At 37.2% G+C, this 22,462-nt stretch overlaps 1 protein-coding gene across 2 annotated transcripts; it reads right to left on the bottom strand.

The window, feature by feature from the left end:
- Positions 1-218: 218 nt before the first annotated feature.
- On the bottom strand, positions 219-10,068 carry atf5b (activating transcription factor 5b). 2 transcript variants are annotated; one of them, XM_039763978.1, is made up of 4 exons: positions 9,852-10,068; positions 3,922-4,158; positions 2,675-3,812; positions 219-761 (listed from the first exon to the last, which is right to left on the bottom strand). In XM_039763978.1, the coding sequence occupies exons 2-4, from the start codon at positions 4,058-4,060 to the stop codon at positions 575-577; spliced, it is 1,464 nt and encodes a 487-aa protein (XP_039619912.1). In that variant the 5' UTR covers positions 4,061-4,158; positions 9,852-10,068; the 3' UTR covers positions 219-574. The 2 variants fall into 2 exon arrangements, with proteins under 2 accessions (XP_039619912.1, XP_039619913.1); XM_039763979.1 differs by lacking the exon at positions 9,852-10,068 and adding an exon at positions 9,294-9,312.
- Between the last annotated feature and the right edge of the window lie 12,394 nt (positions 10,069-22,462).

Here is a 22,462-nt window from a genome sequence, read left to right as displayed (position 1 = left end):
TTTAACTGCTTCTAAACAATAATTGAATTTTTATTCTCAATTTATATGTACAGGTGGTAATTTCCCATGAGGCCAAGAAAAGAGAAATATTGACACACCTAAAAATAGCACCTTACCCCTGAGAAAAAAAGACTAACAATATGTGGTTGAAAATGTGAATAAATTAACTGGATTAATTGTTTTTGTTTAGAACAGGTAATATCAAGAGGGCAAAGAAGGACACTGCTATAAAATACCCACTTTATTTTATTTTGAATTCTTTATTATTTCATAGTAAGACATACACAGGTACTCATTTTGTAATTTGAAATGGCCAAACACATCACATTTTCACAACTGACAATGACACATTTAAAGTACTATGATATATATAAAAAACACACTCAACATTTGGATATTAAATGGCCCAAGCTTTTCTTAGATATTTAAAAGGATGTCTTTCTAAATAGACAGGATTGTTCTGCTTTATATAAAGGTGTGCCCAGTATTGCCATGTATGCACAGAACCTAAGATGGCCCTCAGCTAAAAGTAGACTTTAAAAATACATCATTTATTTTGCTACTGAATATTTGTTTATGCATTTGTCTCATGTTTAATTCTCTGACTACGTGCTTTGTAAACTTCAATGAGAAGATCTTTCACATACTGGATTTCTCTCTCGACAGAATCTGCTTTATCTCGAAGCTCTCTATTTTTTCCTTCCAGGCCTCGCAGTTCGTCCTCAAGGCTATCCAGTTCAGCTCGCTTTCGCTGTCGATACCTGGCAGAGCAAAGAAAAGTGGAAAAAAATATATATATTTTGTGCAAATGGGAAGTTCTTGCAATATCCGACATCTCACCTCAATTTGCTACAAGGCTCAATTTTGAAAACTTCAAAGAACCTAACTGTTTTAATGTAAACAGCACTGAACTTGAGTGAGGTGGACAATGGTCTTCTGACTGAACACTATCATGGGCTAAATTATTCCATATTTATCCAAAATTGTAATGTTCTCCCCTGAATTTTAAGATTCAAGGATATAACCACAATTCCTGAAAAACAGGAAAAATATCACAGCTGTAAAAATAAATAAATATATACACACACACAGTGGGATGCAAAAGTTTGTGCAACCTTGTTAATAGTCATTATTTTCCTGTATAGATCGTTGGTTGTTACGATAAAAAATGTCAGTTAAACATATAGGAGACACACACAGTGATATTTGAGAAGTGAAATGAAGTTTATTGGAATACAGAAAGTGTGCAATAATTGTTCAAACAAAATCAGGCAGGTGCATAAATTTGGGCACCGTTGTCATTTTATTGATTCCAAAACTTTTAGAACTAATTATTGAAACTCAAATTGGCTTGGTAAGCTCAGTGACCCCTGACCTACATACACAGGTGAATCCTATAATGAGAAAGAGTATTTAAGGGGGTCAATTGTAAGTTTCCCTCCTCCTTTAATTTTCTCTGAAGAGTAGCAACATGGGGGTCACAAAACAACTCTCAAATGACCTGAAGACAAAGATTGTTCACCATCATGGTTTAGGGGAATACAGAAAGCTGTCCCAGAGATTTAAGCTGTCTGTTTCCACAGTTAGGAACATATTGAGGAAATGGAAGACCGCAGGCTCAGTTCAAGTTAAGGCTCGAAGTGGCAGACCAAGAAAGATTTCGGATAGACAGAAACGACGAATGGTGAGAACAGTCAGAGTCAACCCACAGACCAGCACCAAAGACCTACAACATCATCTTGCAGCAGATGGAGTCACTGTGCATTGTTCAACCACTTTGCACAAGGAGATGCTGTATGCGAGAGTGATGCAGAGGAAGCCTTTTCTCCGCCCACAGCACAAACAGAGCCGCTTGAGGTATGCTCAACCACATTTGGACAAGCCAGCTTCATTTTGGAATAAGGTGCTGTGGACTGATGAAACTAAAATTGAGTTATTTGGGCATAACAAGGGGCGTTTTGCATGAAGGAAAAAGAACACAGCATTCCAAGAAAAACACCTGCTACCTACAGTAAAATGTGGTGGTTCCATCATGCTGTGGGGCTGTGTGGCCAGTGCAGGGACTGGGAATCTTGTCAAAGTTGAGGGACGCATGGATTCCACTCAGTATCAGCAGATTCTGGAGACCAATGTCCAGGAATCAGTGACAAAGCTGAAGCTGCACCGGGGCTGGATCTTTCAACAAGACAACGACCCGAAACACTGCTCAAAATCCACTAAGGCATTCATACAGAGGAACAAGTACAACGTTCTGGAATGGCAGCCATTAACTGACATTTTTTATCATAACACCCAACGATTTATACAGGAAAATAATGACTATTAACAAGGTTGCCCAAACTTTTGCATTCCACTGTGTGTGTGTGTGTATATATATGTGTGTGTGTGTGTGTGTGTGTGTGTGTATAAATACTGTAAATGACAAGAGTATTTGCTACCCTATTTGCAGAAAAAGTAAAACGACACACTTTTATTTAACTTTGTTATCCCATTTCACAAAACTGCAGCACAGCAATATTTATTTAGCGGTCCCTCTTTTGACATTATAATTACACATAGAACAAATTGATAGCAGCAAACACTCATGTGAGAAAGTGAAGTGTTACCTAATGACATCAGCAATCTTACAGTTAAACATTTTTTCTAGGTTTTTTTTTTTTAAAAGATCTCTCACCTGTGTGCGGCAGTCTTGTTCTGATCCCTTTTCTTCTGCTTTCTTTCTCCAAGCTTTACTCCACCTGCTACAGTACTAACAGGAACTTCCTTTTGTACTCCGTGACTGAAATCAGCTTCCTGTGTCACCCTGTCTTCATTACTGGCCCTCTCTTTTCTTAGGCTACTGCATCCACCTGCACCTACCTCTGCATCCAAGACACAGTTTGAATCGTGTTGCTTTGAATAGCTCGTGTAGTAATAGCTACCATGGGATTTTTCAGACTTGTAATTTTCTACACTTGCAGCCTCATTAGCAGACTCCAAATAGTTGTAGGTCTCTCTGGTTTGTGATGCATTAAAAAAAGAGAGTTCTTTCTCTTTTTCTCTACTTATACTATTAAGTGCAACAATTTCTATCACCTCCTTACTGTTAACAGATTCTATTTCTTCACTGCCCAATGCACTAACAAGATAGTAGTCTATTGTTTTTCCAACTCCGCTAACTGCTTCTTTGTAACAATTCCCATCATCCTTCAACAACGCTTGCTTGCTGCCAATGCAAAACTCACCACCTAATGATTTATTGCCATCGCCTGAAAAGCTGTAGTAATCAACTGTTGCTTCTGCACCAACTGTAACATTCCGTTTAATACTCCAGCTTACTGTCTCCAAATCCTCATCCAGTCTTGCATCACTCAGGGACCTTTTACGATCATGAATATTTGTTGCACAGCTGCAGCTGTAAGGGGATGGTCTAGGAGCCTTGTTGCGGCCAACTGGGCCACCACAAAAGCTCAACAGGTCAAGCTCACCTGTAGACAATGTCACAAGAAGAGGACTTGTTTCAGCATGGCCAGAGTGGTATGAGGTATAGGGAAGCTGACAGTACAGCTGAGGAGTAGATTGCAGAACTGATTTGTCTGTTTTTTCTAATTTGTCTACTTTATCAGATTCTGACAGAAAATAATCTTCTAGCTGGGCAAGCTCTTCCTGCAGCAGGGAGGTCATGACTTCAAGATCAGATGGGACTGGAAGCTCATGCTGGGGAGGAGAAGGGGGAAGTGAGGAGTGGTCAGAGGGAGAAGATGACTGTGAAGGAGGAGAGAGGTATGAAGAGAAATCCACTTTTTCTGTCATCCAATCACTGAGACCATCACCTATAGAATCAAAAAGCAACTTGTTTTAAACCACTTTTTTATTTTTGGTCTGAACACAGTGTGGAACAAATGGTGTCATGTAAATGAAAATCATTATTTGCACACTTACCAATCAACTGCTGATTCTCAGATAGTTCCTCTCCTCTCCTCCCCAGCAGCTGACTCAAGTTACCCTGTGGAAGAGAGTGGGGCTGCACATCCATCTGGCAGATGGATGCACCAATTTTCCACATTGATGACTTTGCCATTATTTCTTTCTATCCGATTCAGAAAACCAAAAAAGGATTTTGTGCTGGTGCCAGTAACCTGAGCCTTGTAGCACAGAGTGCGGGAAGCATTGTGAGACCTATTAAAGAGAAGACAGACAAAATTTATATATCCAACTAGTAAGTCTGTTTCTATAATCTTCTCTGCAAATGTAAATGCTTACTTATCACTTATCTTTAATGAATATTAAACTTTATAAGTATACCCAATTATATTCAACTAAGTTTAAAGACTGAAACGGACTAGTTGTTCTTATCTAAATCATTTTCTTTTTTGCAAAATACATCCTTGAACACTTTGTGTTAACTAAGAGTTCAAACACATATTTAAATATGCTTCAGTAGGGGGGATGCAAAACAAATTACATTTTCAGCCAAATGGTTCTGTATTATTTTTGCTGTATAGCCTTCTTGTAAATTCACTTTTTAAAGGAAGGTGCAAAACGAGGCAAGACTAGCCCCTGTATACTCTTGAGATAACTAGCATGGCTTGCAAAACACAAACACATTGTTGTCCTACAGCAATAGGATCAGGAGGATACTACTTCATGCCAACAAATACTAACTTAATGATATAATTCTTCACAAACTATATCCTTATTCTTAGGAAAGGTCAAAAAATCAATGTTCATTTACACATAATATGCAAAGGCTAGGTATACCTCAGCAAAACATGCTCTAACTATAATGTAAATGTGTCTACTATATAGGTGTGGAATGAAAACTGGAGTACCTAGAGAAAAAAAATAAAGAGAAAAGGAAAACATGCACACTATTCAAACGTAGGAAGCTAGTTTCATTTTCCTCCAGAAGAGGAGGGGGAAGAAAAAACGGCTAAAGCTAATTCTATGGTATAATGACTGCAAAAATTGTACTTTCTCCTTATTAGTGTAGAGCTTTTTACTCCATGCCATCACAATACAGCTGTACTCGACTCCTCACTATGTAGCTACTCCTTCACTTTCAATTTAAAACATTGCTTATTTGCAGCAACAATCACACTGTCATGCCACATCATTCTCTAACCTGCATAATCCTGACCAGGGTCAGGATGTGGATACGGGCTGGATATCTCTGCTAGCACAGGATTGAAGGCAGAAGAAAACCCTGGAGAGGGTCCATCGCAGGGCAAACATGCACAAACACACATGCCCACACAGTAAGGCCAATCTGGCATTTCCAATTCACTTAGCCTGCATGTCTTTGGACAGTGGGAGGAAGCCTGAGAAGCTGGAGAAAATACACCCAGACATGGGGAGAACATGCAAAGGGAGGACCCAGGACATGAACCCTGGTCTTCTTACTGCAAGGTAGCAAGCAGCACTACCACTGTGCCGCCCCACATCCACACAGTACAACTATAAATCAGGTGTACAAGTAGTAACAAATAAAAGTTTGTTTCATCAACACATTTATTTTGTTTCATTTGTTCAATATACATATATTTATGTTTTTTTTAAAAGGTTAAAAAGACATTCCTGTAAATGCAAAAAAGTCTAAATAGAAATATCGTCTACTTCCAAATCTGCTACCAGAATGCACTTCAGGAAGGGAGAGTGGTCTACAGTTATCAAGCAACATAAAAACAGTGACAATTTGCTTGTTGTGCTGCACACATTAGAAATACAACATTCAACATATAGTTATTGTAGAGATATTTTAAAAAATACAAATACACCACATTGTTAATAAGCTCTGAAAACAGGTGTCTCTCCAGTTTTCCTAATTTTTCTTCCAAAGATTACCTCTACAGACCTTACTCTACCCTTAAGCTCTAATGCAGCATTTCTCTGAGGAACTAACTGCCACAGGTAGGGTCCTGGCCTGTCAGTAGTTGTAAAAGCAACTGTGATTTAGTGGGTGCTGTCCCCTTCAGCATTTATATAAAAAAAAAAAACAAAAAAAAACTGAAATGTAATGACTTCAAATCATGTCTCCTGTACCATCTTGAACACTCTTCAGAAGTCTATGTGGGTTTCCTTTGTATACTAATTTCATTCTACATAGCCTGGTAATTCTTAATTAGCTTGATGTTAATGAATGTTCTCAAAGAATGGTAAAATGTTAAAAAGGACAGAATCTGGCTCACTCACAACCATGTACTAGAATAACAAAAAGGTTAAATGAATGCATATAAGGGACACAGTTGATACAGACTGCAGTTACTGTCATACCTGAATGTAAGATCGGATAATATTCTCTTCAACAAATGGGGCAAAACCGATTTCAACTGAAGCTGTCATCTGGGAGCCTGGTAGCCACATAGTTTTAGCAGCAGTATGTAGCTGAGGTGATTCTGTATACATGTTAATGATTGCGAGTATGAAGATGTGTGTTCAAGTGATCAGGTGATAAACAACGGTCAGAAATAAGTTTAGAAGTAGTTTCAGTTTAGGCCAAACATTTGTGAAAATAGAATATATCGTAATGTGTGCTGTGCAGTTCACCGAAACATTGCTATAAGTACAAAACACATTTTCCTATGAAGGTAAACCTTATTTTTTATAAAGTGCAGCTAATAGTCTCATATGTAGAAGTGTTATATGTATGTATGATTCCTTGGTGTCTTGGTATTTATTGCATGTTCACTATTAAGTTTATCCTAATATTTTTTTACACTTAATATTACAATTGATGAAAGTACAGCTGGCTGAAATACATTTTCCTTTTCAGTTTGTGGAACCTCAGATAATTAATTTACACAACCAATGTAGGATTCTGACATGAGGCAATATTAAATCTATGTGTATCTACAAAAGTGTATTAGTATGTCAACATACACACTGCAATTAAGGGATGGTAAGGAGCTGCTATTATATAATGTTAGGTGTCACTGTCTCTTGATATTATTGCATTATTATTATTACTGTATATTTTACAGACAACTTTACTTTCTCTTACACAATATGGATATATTAAATTTGGCTGCATGTGTATTCTTAAGAATGGGAGTAAAAAGGAAGCCAAAATATGCATTTTTATATTTATAACTTACTTTCAGGAAAATAATATATAATCAGACATTTTTTTACACTACTGTTAACTACAGTGTATAACTCTTTAGCCAAATGCTCTCTGAAATGAGTGTACACTTTTCCCCATGTATCTGGACAGTTTGTTCCATTCTGTTCACTTTTTCTCATATATTCTAAAGATGTGCACATTATGGTAACTAGGAACTCTAAATTTGGCTTACTGCAGGTTGAGTGTGAATGTGACCAGTAATAGGCTTTCATCTTATCCAGAGCTGAACCACCTGATGGGCTCCTGCCACAAAGAGCCAGAACTAAATTTAGTAGCCTTGAAAATGGATAGAAAGATGATGCCGGTTTACGGAACTGAAATTTAAAATTTTCTCACATGTGCTTTTCTGGGACTATGAGACAATGAACGATAAATGTTTCAGTGTTTACGTTATACCCACACTGCACATCTAAACCATACAGTCAGGCATTTGCATTAGCTGCCAGACACAATACAGTGGGCAAATGTTGTGTTTACATGCCATAGATTAAACAGTGGTGGCCCACCATTTAAAGTAAATTACTGCCATCTATATTGCAGCTGCACCTCTTCTACCCAGAAAATACGAACAGGGGTCAGAGCCAGCCAAATACAATACCAAGTTTGTGTGTGTAAATTACCTTTACTCTTTTTTTCTAATAATTATCCTCACCCCACCACATTTAGAATGCATACAAAGCCTCCTATAATTGTAATATTCTTTTAACAAGTTAAAACAAAAAACACACACACACAGGTTCCATATCAAGCAAATTGCCTATGGCGAAAGATTCTCCACTGTGTACCAAACTCAAAGCTGTGTTAAGATGCTGAACTCCAAAGTTAAAGTCGAAGTATTAACACGAAGTCCGACATGAAATGAAGCATTGACATTGTCAGTTATCAATGCATAAAAACCTGATGTCATATCATACATAACTTTTTGATCCTCCAATTTTATAATCAAAATTTTATTACATAGCACTTCAAATGCAAAAGTAAATCATGACTAATAATATAAGAAATATACAAGACTACAAGTTCTGCTTTATAAACTGTACCAGCAGGAAACAAGCCTCCTCTCTACACGTTTTGGAATTAAATAGTAAAATAAAGTCTTGTTAAATATGATGGATTTTACTATTGTAAATAAGCTAGGGAACCTGGTTGAAAACAAAATAAGAGTTATAAAAGTGTTAAAAAATGTTGATATAATAAATACTTCAAGAAATTTTTAACTGAACAGAGGCAAAAAAGTGACTTCAAATTTAAATTGGTAGCCTTCAATCACACACTGTAGCATTTATTGGAAGTTCAATGCACATATAAATAAATACCCATTTCATTTCATAGCAGTAAGCCTAGACTTTCATATACACTCGCCCCTCAGTAAACGATCAAATATTAAATTAAAAACAAAAATGCTTCCAGTTACTAGGAGAGATTCAACAGAATACATACACACACAAAACACTGTCTCCTGATGCGACCCTCCATTTAAGAAATTGCTGACAATCAGTGTTCATTAAATGTACACGTGTAAAAATGTTCAATTATCATTTATACGTAAATAAATAAAGTCGCATTTCCGAATAAAGCATTTTTTCTTCTTTAATAAAATCTACAAGGTTAAATGCTATTTTTAGAGATTAGTGAAAAAGTACACTGTAAAGTGCCTCAGTGTAGTTTTACTGTTATAATATCCAAGTCCAATTTAAATATTTTTATTATCATACTGTACTGATCTCGAATTTAAATTATATATATATATATATAATTTTAATTAGTAATACATTTACTACATATAATTATAGAAGTATATAATAAAATTAATTCGATATATACTGTATGAACAGATTCATCGCCACATATAAAAAGTAATACGCCAACACAAAATTCACTACTTGCAACAGCAGAACTATATTATCAAGACTATATGCAGTTTAACTTTTCAAACGATATATTAATATGCAGAATCGCATTCTTCTACACTACTTAGTATGCGGCATGACAGTTCTCGTATTAACTAATCGCACACTGAAAATAAACAGTGCCGAACATTATCAACACCATACTGCTTCCTTGTCTTGGTTTCCGAAGTTTGCCTCACAGACATCAGGGGCCACGGTCCTGTTCCTTTTTCAGTTTTACTAGCATTTATTTAGCCGACGATGCCCATCCGCAGATACGAATTAAATAAAGACGAACTCACATTTCCACATCGAAGTCATTCGCCACGAAAAAGGCGAAAGCATGAAATACTGCGTTCGTTTTATAAGTGAATCTGGACGACTGTGACTGAACCCAGGAACAAGCGATCACATGAGAATCTTCCTGTCAGTTGCTCTTTATTGGCAGACGACAGAAACTTGCATGGGGAAAAATAAACGCGAGGAACGAATACTTCACAATCACAATATCCATCTTAAACTGATTTGTTAAACACTTAGCTTAAACAATTAACATGCTTATAGCTACACATTTGGTTTTCTTTACTGCTGTCAAAGTCTCTTTAACCAACAGTAAAAGTTCCAGCAAACGAATCTCACACACACACACACACACTTTGTTAAAAGAAAGTTCGCCAAACCGCCTAACAACTTTTCGACGAGCACCTATTCAGCGCAAACTTGCATGGATTATGGCACTGTATACATGTGTCAAAAATCACACAACCTCATTACAACACTAACAGACAAGAAAAAGTTTCCTTGTCGCGTCTTAATCAAGTTGTAAACTTTTTCCCGCAAATCTCTCAACGTTAACTTACTCCATAGTTGCGGATTTTCTTGATAGTTGGCAGTGAGTGCGTTGCAAATGCAAAGCACGGTTTTCGGTGGGGAGTGAGCTTTAAAGTTAGAGAGCCATTTTCATCTGGTTTGTTGTCTTGATGGAAAGTGAAGTACAGCGCTATCTCGTCCTCTTTTTCTCTTTGTGCGTTTCGACGTGCCGGTTGTGTGTGTGTGTGTGTTTTTTCTCACGCTGACAGGGACTTAAACAAGAAAAACCACTTTCAACTACACGCCTAGCAACGAACGCGTCACTCGGGACGCAACTTAGAAGAGATCCTTCCGCCGAGCCGCTTCCCCTACAAGCAAAACACCTGTGGCCGATTTAAAAGCCGAACTTGGTTTAGCAAGTTAAAGTACTGAACGTACATACAAATCGAAGTTTGTTACGCATTTTGGACCGTTTTTTTCTCGTTAAGTCAGTTAAGCGGACTGTAATGTACACATATTCTTATTAAATGTGATGATCATAACCAAGTGCAAAACGCAATAGTTGAAACGTCTAGTACAGTCGCCCTTTCGCTTTTGTGTTTAAAATGGAATGTCAGCGGAAGCTTGGATATGCAGACTAATCAAAAACAAAAGCGATGCTGTAGGTTATATCTTTTAAAACAAAAAATGCAAAGGACTAGGATAAACTAATATAACAATTATCATTCCTGCGCATTACTCTACGGTACTGTGGACTATCTTCGTGTGTGGAAGGACACTTTCCGACCTTTAACTTGAAAGGCGATGCGTCTCGGCTCAGATTGCAACCTTGTTGCATCAGAAAGTCCCGCCGCGCAGGGATTGGTCCATTTTCACGCGCTTGGCGGCATGCCATTGGCTGCGTACGTACTTTTGGGAGGCTTGGCGATAAACGTGTGAAAGGAAGATTAACTCATTCCTTTCCAAGGTTGTTAGCGTTTACCAGATTATTCAATAACACTACTCGGAAAGCAATGTATATAAACAGTAATACTGAAAATAATTACTACCACCAATAATTACCAGATGACGTCTAAACAGCTTCACACATGTATATCAAATATATTGATAATAAAAGCTTAATGTCTGATCATAAATATTCGATCATATTATTTTGAATATAAAACTCTCCATTGACTTTTTTTGTAGTTGTGCTTGAATCTTGGCTAACTTGCCATCTGTTGTATCATTTCTCTCAGTTTTTGTCAGTTTTTTTTAATCATATTTAGTCTGGTCACTTAGTGACATGCATGGTGTACACTTTATCAGGGTCCCAAATGGGGCATGTGAACTCCCATCACAGAGTGTTTACAATTGTTTACTCAGATCCAATTGTGGTGAACCTTGCATCAGGTTTGCATTACTGGATTCTTGTAAAAGGCACATGGGAACAAGCGATGAAGAAAATGCACATAAATTATCTGGAGATAATAACGTCTTGCAGTCTTCTCGGTTAGAGGTCAACTTGTCTGCTAATGACCATCACCATCTGGATAGAATGGTACCTAGGTGGACACAGGCATATCCACACATACATATACAAAGCCAATAAAAATTATTCATTCCCTTGGAAGTTTTCATATTTTATTATACAACATTGAGTCACAGTAGATTTCATTTGGCTTTTTGACAGGGATCAATATAAAAAATACTCTTTAATATCATATGTATTCAACTTCTTTAATATGACACTCCTAAATCATCAGTGGTGCATCCAGTCGGTTTTAGACATCATGTATTTAGTTTAATGGAGATTACCTGTCTGTAATCAAGGGGTTTCAATTAATTATAGTATAAATACACCTTATATAGAGAGTCTCATTTAACGCTGGGAAAAGGTGGATGATGCAAGTCAGAGAACTGATGCAGGAAAGTATCCAAGTCACTGAATTTCCCTTGGAATCCAGTTAAATTAATCATTACGAAATGGATGGAGTATGGCATAGCTGTAAATCTGAATAGAGCAGGATATCCACAAAAAGTGTGTGATTGTGCAAGAAGATTTAGTGAGAGAGGCCACCAAGAGACCCGTGAGACCTCTGAAGGAGTTACAAGCTACACTGAGAAAGACTGGAGAGACTATGGATGCAGCATTTGTTTTCCAGGTTCATCACCAGTCATAGCTTTAAGAAAGAGTGACACAGAGAAAGGCATTGTTTAAAAAAGCACATGACATCTTTGAAGTCAGCTGGATGAGGGCTTGTTGATCTGATGAGACCAAAATTGAACCCTTTCACCACCAGACTAAACTCCAAACATTATCAAAAACACATCATCCCCACCATGAAGCATGTTGGTGGCAGCATCATGCTATGGAAATGCTTCTATACATCAGGTCCTGGAAGGCTTGTGAGGGTAAAATGAATGGAGCAAAATACAGGGAAATCCTATAGGAAAAACCTGATACACGCAGCATGAAACCTGGGTCTTGGGAGAAGATTTTTTTTCAGCAAGATAATGGTCCCATGCATAAAGACAACATAAAATGTCTTAAAAACAGCAATGCTAATGTCCTGGAGTGGTTGAATCAGAGTCCAGTTCTCAGTCCATCTGATAAATTGTGGCTGAACTTAAAAAAAGCTGTTCACACAGAATTCCCATATATCATGGCAGAGTTTGAGCAGCTTTGCAAAGAAAAATGGGGAAAAAATTGCAGGGTCCTGATGTACGACGCTGATAGAGATCTATATACACAGACTCAAGGCTGTCATAGATGCCAAAAGTGTATCTACTTACTGCCTTGAAGGAGGCAAATACTGTATGTATGCAGTCAATTACTTTGTGTTTAATATTTATAATTCATTTAGATCACTTTGTTGAGATCTGTCTTTCACTTTGACATTAGAGAGTCTTTTTCTGTTCATCAAAGCCAAATTAAATCCACTGTGATTCATTGTGGTATAGCAATATAATTGTGAAAACTTCCGTGGGGGTGAATATTTTCATAGGCACTGGATGCATGTATATTTACAATAAATATATGTATATATAGCTGGAGCTTATATCAGCAAGCATAGGGCATCAGGCAGAAAATGTGCCAAACCGCCTAGTATAAACAAAGTGGTATCCAGTATTCTTAAAAAGGCTCCTGATACTCAAATATCGATTTTTGGCCCTAGTGTGTGTATAAGTTCACACTGCAGTGGGCTGGCTTTTGTCCAGGTGGTGTTCCTGCCTTGTTTCTGATGCTTGCTGGGACAGGCTCCAGCTCAAAAGATAATGTAATACTTACTACAAACAACACAAGAGAATATGTTTAGAAAAGGGCAACAGATATTCATGTTCAAAATATAAAGCTGATTCCTGACCAAGGTACTCCCTTTGATATCAAACCACTGTTCTTTAACTATGATCAAAGTAGCATTTCTGTATGTAATGAAATCTTTCAGAATTAAGACAGGATAAAGTTGCATTTATTATGATGTTTAGAAAATAGTTAAAAACTTAGATTAGTTAGTTGTTCTAAGAGAATAAAAGGGAGGAATTGTAAGAGAAAAATATACTTGAAACTGCCTGCCTGTTTAACTAGGACATTGTGACATTTCTACCAGCACATCTAAATTAGAAAATCAGGTCATATATAACATTTAACTTTAAATTTTGTTCTTTTATAACAGTTTACATATAAGTAGTTTTATTTGTTTGAATCGGGTGTCACCCCAAGACTTTCAATATGTTCAAGTAATTTTGAACTTTACAAAATGTTTAATGACATAAGTGGTATTACTAGAATATACCATTTATCTGTATGCAGATTGACATGAATCAAAATATATTCAAATGTACTGTAAATGCACCTAAATAAAAAATTCTTGCACTTTAATAACACAGTCAAATTGATCAAGTGTAAGTTCATGTATATTGATTAATACAGTTTCCCAAATGATATTAAGTCTCAAATAATGGTAAGTGTATTTCCCAGATTCCTAAGCAGGTTGTGTTATTGCCCTTTTAATATCCATTTCAAAATTACAGCAACCTCTTTGTTACCTTTGTATTATTACTAAATAATTCATTGTTATACTCATTGTAATTATGTGCTTTACAGTTTATTAACTTTGATACTTTTTGCCATTATTATAATAGTACTAGGGGGCTGCTTGCTTCGCTCGTCAGCCCCCAGGCCTGCACTATACACAGGCCACTTCACATTTCTGCCACTCGCGTATGTGGATTTCACTTTCACCAGACAACAAATCTTTTAATTCTTGCAGATACGCCTCTTCATTGGGAAGAAACACTACTTTTCCCAGATTGCAGCACAAATTAGACGATCTACAAGTCTCTGACTTAAAGCTTAAATCCGAACAATATATTCAATCTCTTTTCACTGTTCCATTATTTCACTGAGTAATAATTTCTGTTTGTTTGTGCCAATGTAATCTTTACTATTATTTTTTTTGAGACTTTCGAATTTTAGTACTTTCATTATCCCTAACCTGCTCTGCATGTGTATCGCGCCAACATTTCTGAACTCTTTACAACGTTCTACTTTGTCATCTACTCTTTGTTTTTTATTTCTGGCCCCGGGCATGGTTAAATCTCTTGGCAGAAAGTCTCGTCTCGCGGGACATGAAAATATCTCTCTGAAAAAGTCATGTCTCGTCCCAGGCTAAAAAGTCTTGTCTCGTCCTAGGATTTTTTTATTATAATAGAGAGGTATTATTCCTATTGATATTTATTTTCATTATTATAATGTTTTCTTATTTTGTTTACAGAAACCACACATACCTAATCAAATATATCTATATGTTGGCACCTTAATTCAGTCAATTCTGTGAGTGGCTTGGATGTGTATATTTTAATAAATAATTATTGCTGGACATTATTGTTAACTTTTCTGATTATAAATTCAGTCAAGAACCGTGCCTATCTACTTTAGGAATATCACAAGTCTGGGTTTAATTGTCCAACCTCTCTGTGACATATTAGTTGCATTGTTATGTCTTACATACATCACATTATTGACTAATTATTGTTAATCACATTCTGAAAAATGGAGAATAAGGAGGAAGGTTAAAGACCAAAAAACACAAAAGGTAATACCGATAGTCATTTCAAATCAGTATAGATAGATAGATAGATAGATAGATAGATAGACAGACAGACACACACACACACATACACACTGTCTATCTATCTGTTTATCTATCTATGGTCCCAATACACACCACAATGACTAAAAAGAAAGAAAATGTGAAAAAAAGAGAAAAATTTCTGACTTGGTTATTACAGTCACAGTGAGGCCTTATACAGATGTGTTGCTGTTGATATAAAGGAAAACCCAGCAGAGTTTCTTCTACTTCTAATGAATAATTTGTCTGAAAGTACTCGGTTTTAGCAGGTCAGGGAGTGTGACATTGTTCATAATGGCACTTGGGTTTGTTTTCATTCTCTCCTTTACTACTATCTCTAGGGGATCCAGAATGTCTTCCATTACTAAATCTGCCTTTTTAAGTAGTTTGTTGATTCAATGGGCCTCTCCTGAAGAGATGTTACTTGCCCAGCACACCACAACATAGAAAATATCATTGGAAATCACATAGTTGTAGAAGATGTGAAGGATGTCGCTACCCATATTAAAAAAGCACATTCTCCTAAGAAAGGAGAGCCTGCTCTGCCCTTTCTTTCATAGTTCCTCTGTGTTATGACAACAGTCAACCCTGTTATTGATGTGGACCCCAAGTACTTATAGGAGTGCACCACTTCTAAATCCAGTCCTTGAATAGTGACCAGACATAGAAACTCTTTGCTGCACCGAAAGTCAATAACCAGTTTTTCAGTTTTGCTGATGTTAAGCTGCAAACATTTTTTTTCTGCACCAAGAATCAAAAGTTCTCCACCTGATTCCTTGACTCATGCTCATCCCCTTTTCAATACACCTCATAAGTGCAGAATCATCTGAGGACCTCTGTAAATGATGTGACCTGGGGTTATATTTATAGTTGGAGGTGAACAGAGAAAATGAGAGAGGACTGTTCCTTGTGCTGCTCCAGTGTTGTTCCATATCAGAGACACAGTCCTTGAGTCTCAAACTGCAGTCTGCTGGTCAGATAGTCTATTATCCACTACACTGTATTCTCATCCACATACATATTTCTGAGTTTACCCCTTAACAGGGATGGATGGATAGTACTGAAGGTGCTGGGGAAATTAAAAAAACATAATCCACACAGTGCTGCCACCTTTGTCCAGGTGAGAATAAGTTTTGTGGAGCAGTTAGATAATTGCATCCCAGTGTTTTTCAAGATCTGTAAAAATAGGTTTAACAGTATGAGAGCAAAACAGTGAACATCTGAAAAAATAACACATTAGAGAAATGACAGTTCGTCTCTGATTCATATCAATGTCACTTTCTTCTGTTTCTTAAGGCAATTTAAAATATCCCATCAACAGAATGTAAAATGTCCTTTGTAGAGTGGTTCTTTCTATGATAGCATCTGTGACTCATTTAATCTTGCAGTCTTTGCTCCCATCTAGTGGAAACAAACCATAACTCTATGCAACATTTGTTTAAAGTGGTAAGATGGACTTAATTAGATGTAACCAGATTTATTGCTATTCATTTTTTTGGAAAATGTAATTTTAGAACTTAATTATACTAATGTCAGTAATCAGTAAAAATGTAGGCAGATCACCAGTTTGTATTTATAGTAAAAGTGTGTGAGCTGAGGAAAGATAAATAGGAATGTGGTGACAATACCCAGAGAAGTACCTGTCTCATTGACATTTTCGTGGAAGCACACAAAGCCAATGGGAAATGGCCATTTTACAAACCGTGTATGATCCAGGACCTGGCAGATTAGACTGCCACTGGCTGAATCCTTGACTGCAACGGCTGTCATCTTGAGGTAGTCATAAGTCTAAAGAATGGGTGGAAGCTGTCACTATATACAAATATAAAAACATGTTTTACCAGTGCTTTTCTGCTCAAACTTTAAATTACAAACAAACCTTTAAACCTACTAAAATTTGTATAAGCACAAAAAAAGTAGCATCAACCAACATTTATAAGTTGGAAATCAATATACTTCAATTACTCTATATTACCCTTGTACTGTTATAATTATGGAAACTCAAGAAAGGTTTCAATTTAAAAACTAAGGTTTAAGCATTATATGAGAAGAAGGCTTTGCAGCTTCCACCAGCCAGAATGGAAGTAAAGATATTATTATGAAAAAAAAATCTTGAACAAAAGATATCAAAATTACAGAGGCCAGCTCAAAGATTAACAAAGACAAATCTATAAACCAGTAATCAACTTCCAAAAATTGAGCAAAATTCTAACTGAAGAATCAGAAGAAAATGCACTTAAAATAACAAAATTCAAAACCAAAATCCCCAAATCCAGAAAGTACACAACAACAATAGTGAAACTATTGACTTAGCGCATAACAGAGACAACCAGAATGAATATTTAGAGCACTTTATTTTACATGTAAAGGCTCTTATTGCACAAATGTGAAAAAAGGAACTGAGGCAAAATTAGAAAATACACAAATGAGGAACAAGAACAGAATGGAGGAAAATTACAGAATTCACAACAAATTAAAAACACCATAAAATAAAGTTTTAGTCATGATGGCTACAGGGGTTGTAGAGAAATCTTCAGGAAAAAGGAGCAGAGTCTTCAGAATGCCAATCAGAATGTAGACTTTATTGCACAGCATAGAAAACAATTGCAGAGCTCATAAAGCCCGTCTCAGTTCATGAAGTGAGCCCAGAGTGTTTGGTGAGCCCAGAATACATTACAGTTGTTATCACAAAATCTTACATTAGTTTCCCATCATCTACTGTACAAGGTTTCTTCATGATGCTGACCTCATTCAGCACCCTTTCTCATAACAGCCACCTGGTGTTGTAGGCTTTCTCATAACAATAACCTTGCCCCCGTATACATCCCCATAATAATCTTCTTCCCAACCCTTGTGCCGTAGATATCCCCATAACAGTCTACTTCCCAATCTATCTTCTCATAACAACCACTTGGGCTCAAAGGACAGATGTGCCACGGCCTAATCCTGAGCTGTTAAGATCATTGGCTTTTCAGTTAATCAATTCTTAACAATTCAATTCTTAACAATTAAGTTGGGAACTGACAGAGGCCAAGCTTACTACTTATGTCATGGGCACACGTTCAGGAAAAAGTCCCTAACTTTCAACAATCAACTCTTAAGCCCCTATAGTGCTCAAACTAACTAATATCATAATATATTGTATTTTAATTTTATTGCCTAAGGTATTGATGAGCCCTATAAAATCTACATGTCAAATAAGTGTGTATATAGTTTATGCGCTAGCTTGAGAGCTTGCCTTTGTCAGTAAGAAGCTCTGCATCTGCACTCTAAATCTGCTTGCTTGCTTCCTCTGATAGCATGATGACCTTGGTTCACAGCTTGACTCACAGAAACTCAAAACAAAGCAAGTGAGCAACAGGCAAAAACTCCCAAACAAAATAAATGGTGTCCTTTTAAAGCTGCTCCAGGCCTAGGCTTTTCATAGCTAAGAGCACTAAAACTAAGAATGAAGCATATTGATCCTTAATCGAAATTCTCAACACAGGGTGTGTTATCTACTCTTTTTATTATCTTACATTTTGTTTCAAGTATCAGTACCAATCAATGATGCACTATGCTGTATGTCCCTTCTGCTTGCTTGGCTTTCTATCTCTGTCTCTTTTTCTCTCTCTGTTACCAGAACTTCCTGGCTTATATAAAAGTTTGAAATGAGTATAAGCAGTTTTGATTTAAACAATATAAATTAGGGCATAAAGAATGAGGTGGAGCGCCTAGGTAAGCGCTTCAAACTAAAACTGTAAAATATTTATAGCAAAGAGAAGAAGCAACAAGCTTTGTGCTTACCTAGATGACGTGCAAACGCATGCTGACAGCCTTCATTGAACCAGCAAGTGGCACCTACTTCTGAAAGGGGAACTGCTACATTAAAAAGCAAATGGAAAACTATTTATAAAATAAACCAGCAAACTCTGAAAACAGGCTGAGAATAAAAAAAGAAGAGCTTCCAGAAAAGTTAGTGGCCAAAAATATTTTAAAATCATTATTGGAACTTTTTGCTAAATTATGGATGATGCAATCGAAGAGCATTAAAGAAAATAGAAACTGTAGAGATCTTAATCTGATACACATTCTTGAAGGATCTTCATCAGTAGTTTTGACAAAATCTGGGAAAATAAAACGTGCTATTCCAAATCGTTCTGGACTTCTCTATTGTGATTGCGCCTATGTACAGTGGGTATCATGTATGGAGTATTTTTCACGTTTTTCATGAGTACACCCACATTTGCAGTTTCCAGAAGAAGCAATAGAAGAATTAAAAAGATGAATTCCCATTGCTTTTAAAACAAAATTTGGTTCCAATAAGAACTGGAACAGAGATTTCTGGTTAACAGTAGACATCATTCTTTCGTAATGATCAATCTATACTAATAAAAGGCAAAGCCCTCACTCACTCACTCACTCATTCACTCACTCACTCACTCACTCACTCACTCACTCACTCACTCACTCATCACTAATTCTCCAACTTCCCGTGTGGGTGGAAGGCTGAAATTTGGCAGGTTCATTCCTTACAGCTTCCTTACAAAAGTTGGGAAGGTTTTATATCGAAATTCTACGCGTAATGGTCATAACTGGAAGCTGTTTTTCTCCATTTACTGTAATGGAGATGAGCTTGAACGCCGTGGGGGCGGAGTTTCGTGTGACATCATCACGCCGTCCACGTAATCACGCAGTACATAGAAAACCAGGAAGACCTCCAAAAAGCGCTGAAGAAAACATGCATTATATAATTGAGAAGGCAGCGAAACAATAAGAAGCGAGCGAGTGACATATACAACCATATTCATGAGTTCTGCTACTTCGGAAACAAAGCACAGTTCATAGACGGGCTGCCGCTGGCGTTTGTAATTTAGTGCCTGCCCATATAAGGCCGTCCGTCAGCGGCAATCCAATAGCAAACTCCCACTAAATATTCACGGGTAAAGGACTGTGCTTATGGAGAGGAAGATGAGATGGTCAGGGTGGTATTTGACACAAACTCAGCGAAACTGCGAGAGAAAGTTTTAAGTGCCAGGACTAAGGTAACATTAAATACAGCCATGGACATAGCACGAGATGGCACCAGCACAGCTGGGAACCTTCGATGCATGTACACGAGCGGCTCCGTGAACTGGCGCAGTGCACAGATAAAAGCAACAGTTCCAAAAGCGCTGAACAAAAACCGAATTACACAATTGAAAAGGCAGCAAAAAATATGAAGCGTCTGATAAGCATATTCATAAATCCAGCTACTGCGGAAACAAAGCACACGGTGGAAAAAGTCAATGTCCCGCTAAAGGAAGACAGTGTAAAAAACCCGTGCATGCAGTGTGTCAGGTCTCAGATAAAGAAGAAGACGAGCTGTTTATTGATGCAGTAAGAAGCGAATCGATGAATGAAACCTGTCATCTTTACAGATTGACAAACACGGAATGTAACTTGAACACAACACATCCTACAAATACGAACCTGATTGAAAGAAATAATGATAATCAAATCCTTGATGACAGCAACACTCAGTAACACTCACAAAACAAATACTGTATATTGACAGTCATGTTACGTTATTTTTAAAATGTTCCCTTTTCTTTTCTAGCTTTTTAACACACTACTTCTCGCTGCGATACGCGGGTATATATATATGTATATATATATATCCCGATCTACATACTCGAATAATGGATACTTTATTAGCCATCAATGATTGTTTTGGTAAAGCCATACTCAGTGTATTCATTAGATGAGCGGTAAAAAGTAAGAGCGAGGGAGGATGACTTATTGAGGCATGCAGGCTGTAGTCTTGCGTCAACTCGATCTGAATTGCGATCACATTTGAAAAAATATATCTTTTCAAGTTCTATTTAGTCCATATGTGTCAAACTCAAGGGCCGCGGGCCACATCCGGCCGGCGTGTAATTATATCCGGCCCCCGAGATCATTTTATATACTGTATTATTGTTATTAATGGCCCGGGTATATGAAGCGCTGGTAACACAATAAACTACAGATCCCATAATGCAGCGCTTCAGCTGCCTTGCCAACACTTACGCGTTAATCAAGTCTAGCTTATGATGCTGCAAGTTATTGCGAAGCTAGCTCACACGATGCTGAGAGAAAAGTTGATTCTGAAAATAGAGCCTTTAAAACCGATGGGAGGCTGAGTATATGTTTACTGAACCCGTGTGTCTCATTTGTGGAGCTAATGTGGCTGTAATTACAGAATTTAATCTAAGACGGCACTATGAGACAAAACATCAGGGTAACCTGAATGCAATGCAGAAGATACAGAAAGCAGAATAATTAAATAAGAATCTGACACTTCAGCGGACGTTTTACCCGTGCACAATCACAAAGTGATTTCAAGTGAAGCTGCTTTTATGGGAGACACAAATGCACCAGTGCACCTTGCCCACTTTCCCTGTTGCCAAGTAATGTTAAACCAAGTCGTCACTACGGTGTTCCCAAATCGCACTTTGCTGATAAACTGGCGCACTGAGTTTGCACGGCGCTTTGGTGACTTTGAAGAACAAAAAGTCCGTCTACATGCGGCTCGAACCTTGTGCATGTTTGGTAGCACATATCTGTGTGAGAAGCTCTTCTCAGTGATAAAGACTAACAAAACAGCACACAGGAGTCGCCTCACTGATGAGCACCTGCAATCCATCCTGAGAATCTCCACAACACAGAACCTCACACCAAACAGAAACGAACCTGTTGCCAAAAAGATGCCAGGCGTCCAGCTCTAAAATGACATATGAGCAAAGACAACTGAATGATTTGATTTGTTATTGCTGAAAGGAACACATTTTATTTATATTTCCAGGTTTTGTTATGCAGCATGTTCATATTTGAATTTGTATAATTTTGACAGGATATATTTTTATGGAGAGCAAAATCTTTTGGGATATTTAAAATCTAAGTTTATTTTTATATAAAATTACATAAGAGTAAAGAAATTTGAATGTTTGTTCTTTTAACGTTTACTTTATTTCTAACTTGTATAATTTAGACAGGATATATTTTTATGGAGAGCAAAATATTATAAGTTGTTTAAGGTTTGAGTTGATTTATTCAGGAATAATATTCCTGTCTGTTTTACCATTCCTACCAAAGATATTTCTGTGACTAAATAAAAATTCCTTCTATTTAAAATTTAAATAGAACTTGAACAAATCGATAGTTCATAATATCCATGCAGACTTGCGCGTAAGAGCGGGTGTATCCGTTTTAACAAGCAGCGTATTGCACTGATCCGAAATAGCTGTGTGTGTATATATGTAGATATGTATGTATATGTATATATATGTTTATATATGTGTGTGTGTATGTATATATATATGTATTTGTGTGTATATATGTGTGTGTATGTATGTATGTGTGTATGTATATGTATGTGTATATATGTAGATATATATATATGTATGTTGTGGCCCCGGCCGGGGCTGGAGCCGGCGGGGCGCTAGGAGGGCGTGAGGAGGGCTTGTGCCTCCTCCAGACCTGAGGCGTCCGTCCTGGTTCTGTTGGGGGCCACGGGTTGAGGGGCATGGAAGCCCTTCCTGTAGGGG

Source organism: Polypterus senegalus, chromosome 9, assembly GCF_016835505.1.
Source record: "Polypterus senegalus isolate Bchr_013 chromosome 9, ASM1683550v1, whole genome shotgun sequence".
NCBI lineage: Eukaryota > Metazoa > Chordata > Cladistia > Polypteriformes > Polypteridae > Polypterus > Polypterus senegalus.
This window is presented reverse-complemented; position numbering and strand designations above follow the sequence as displayed.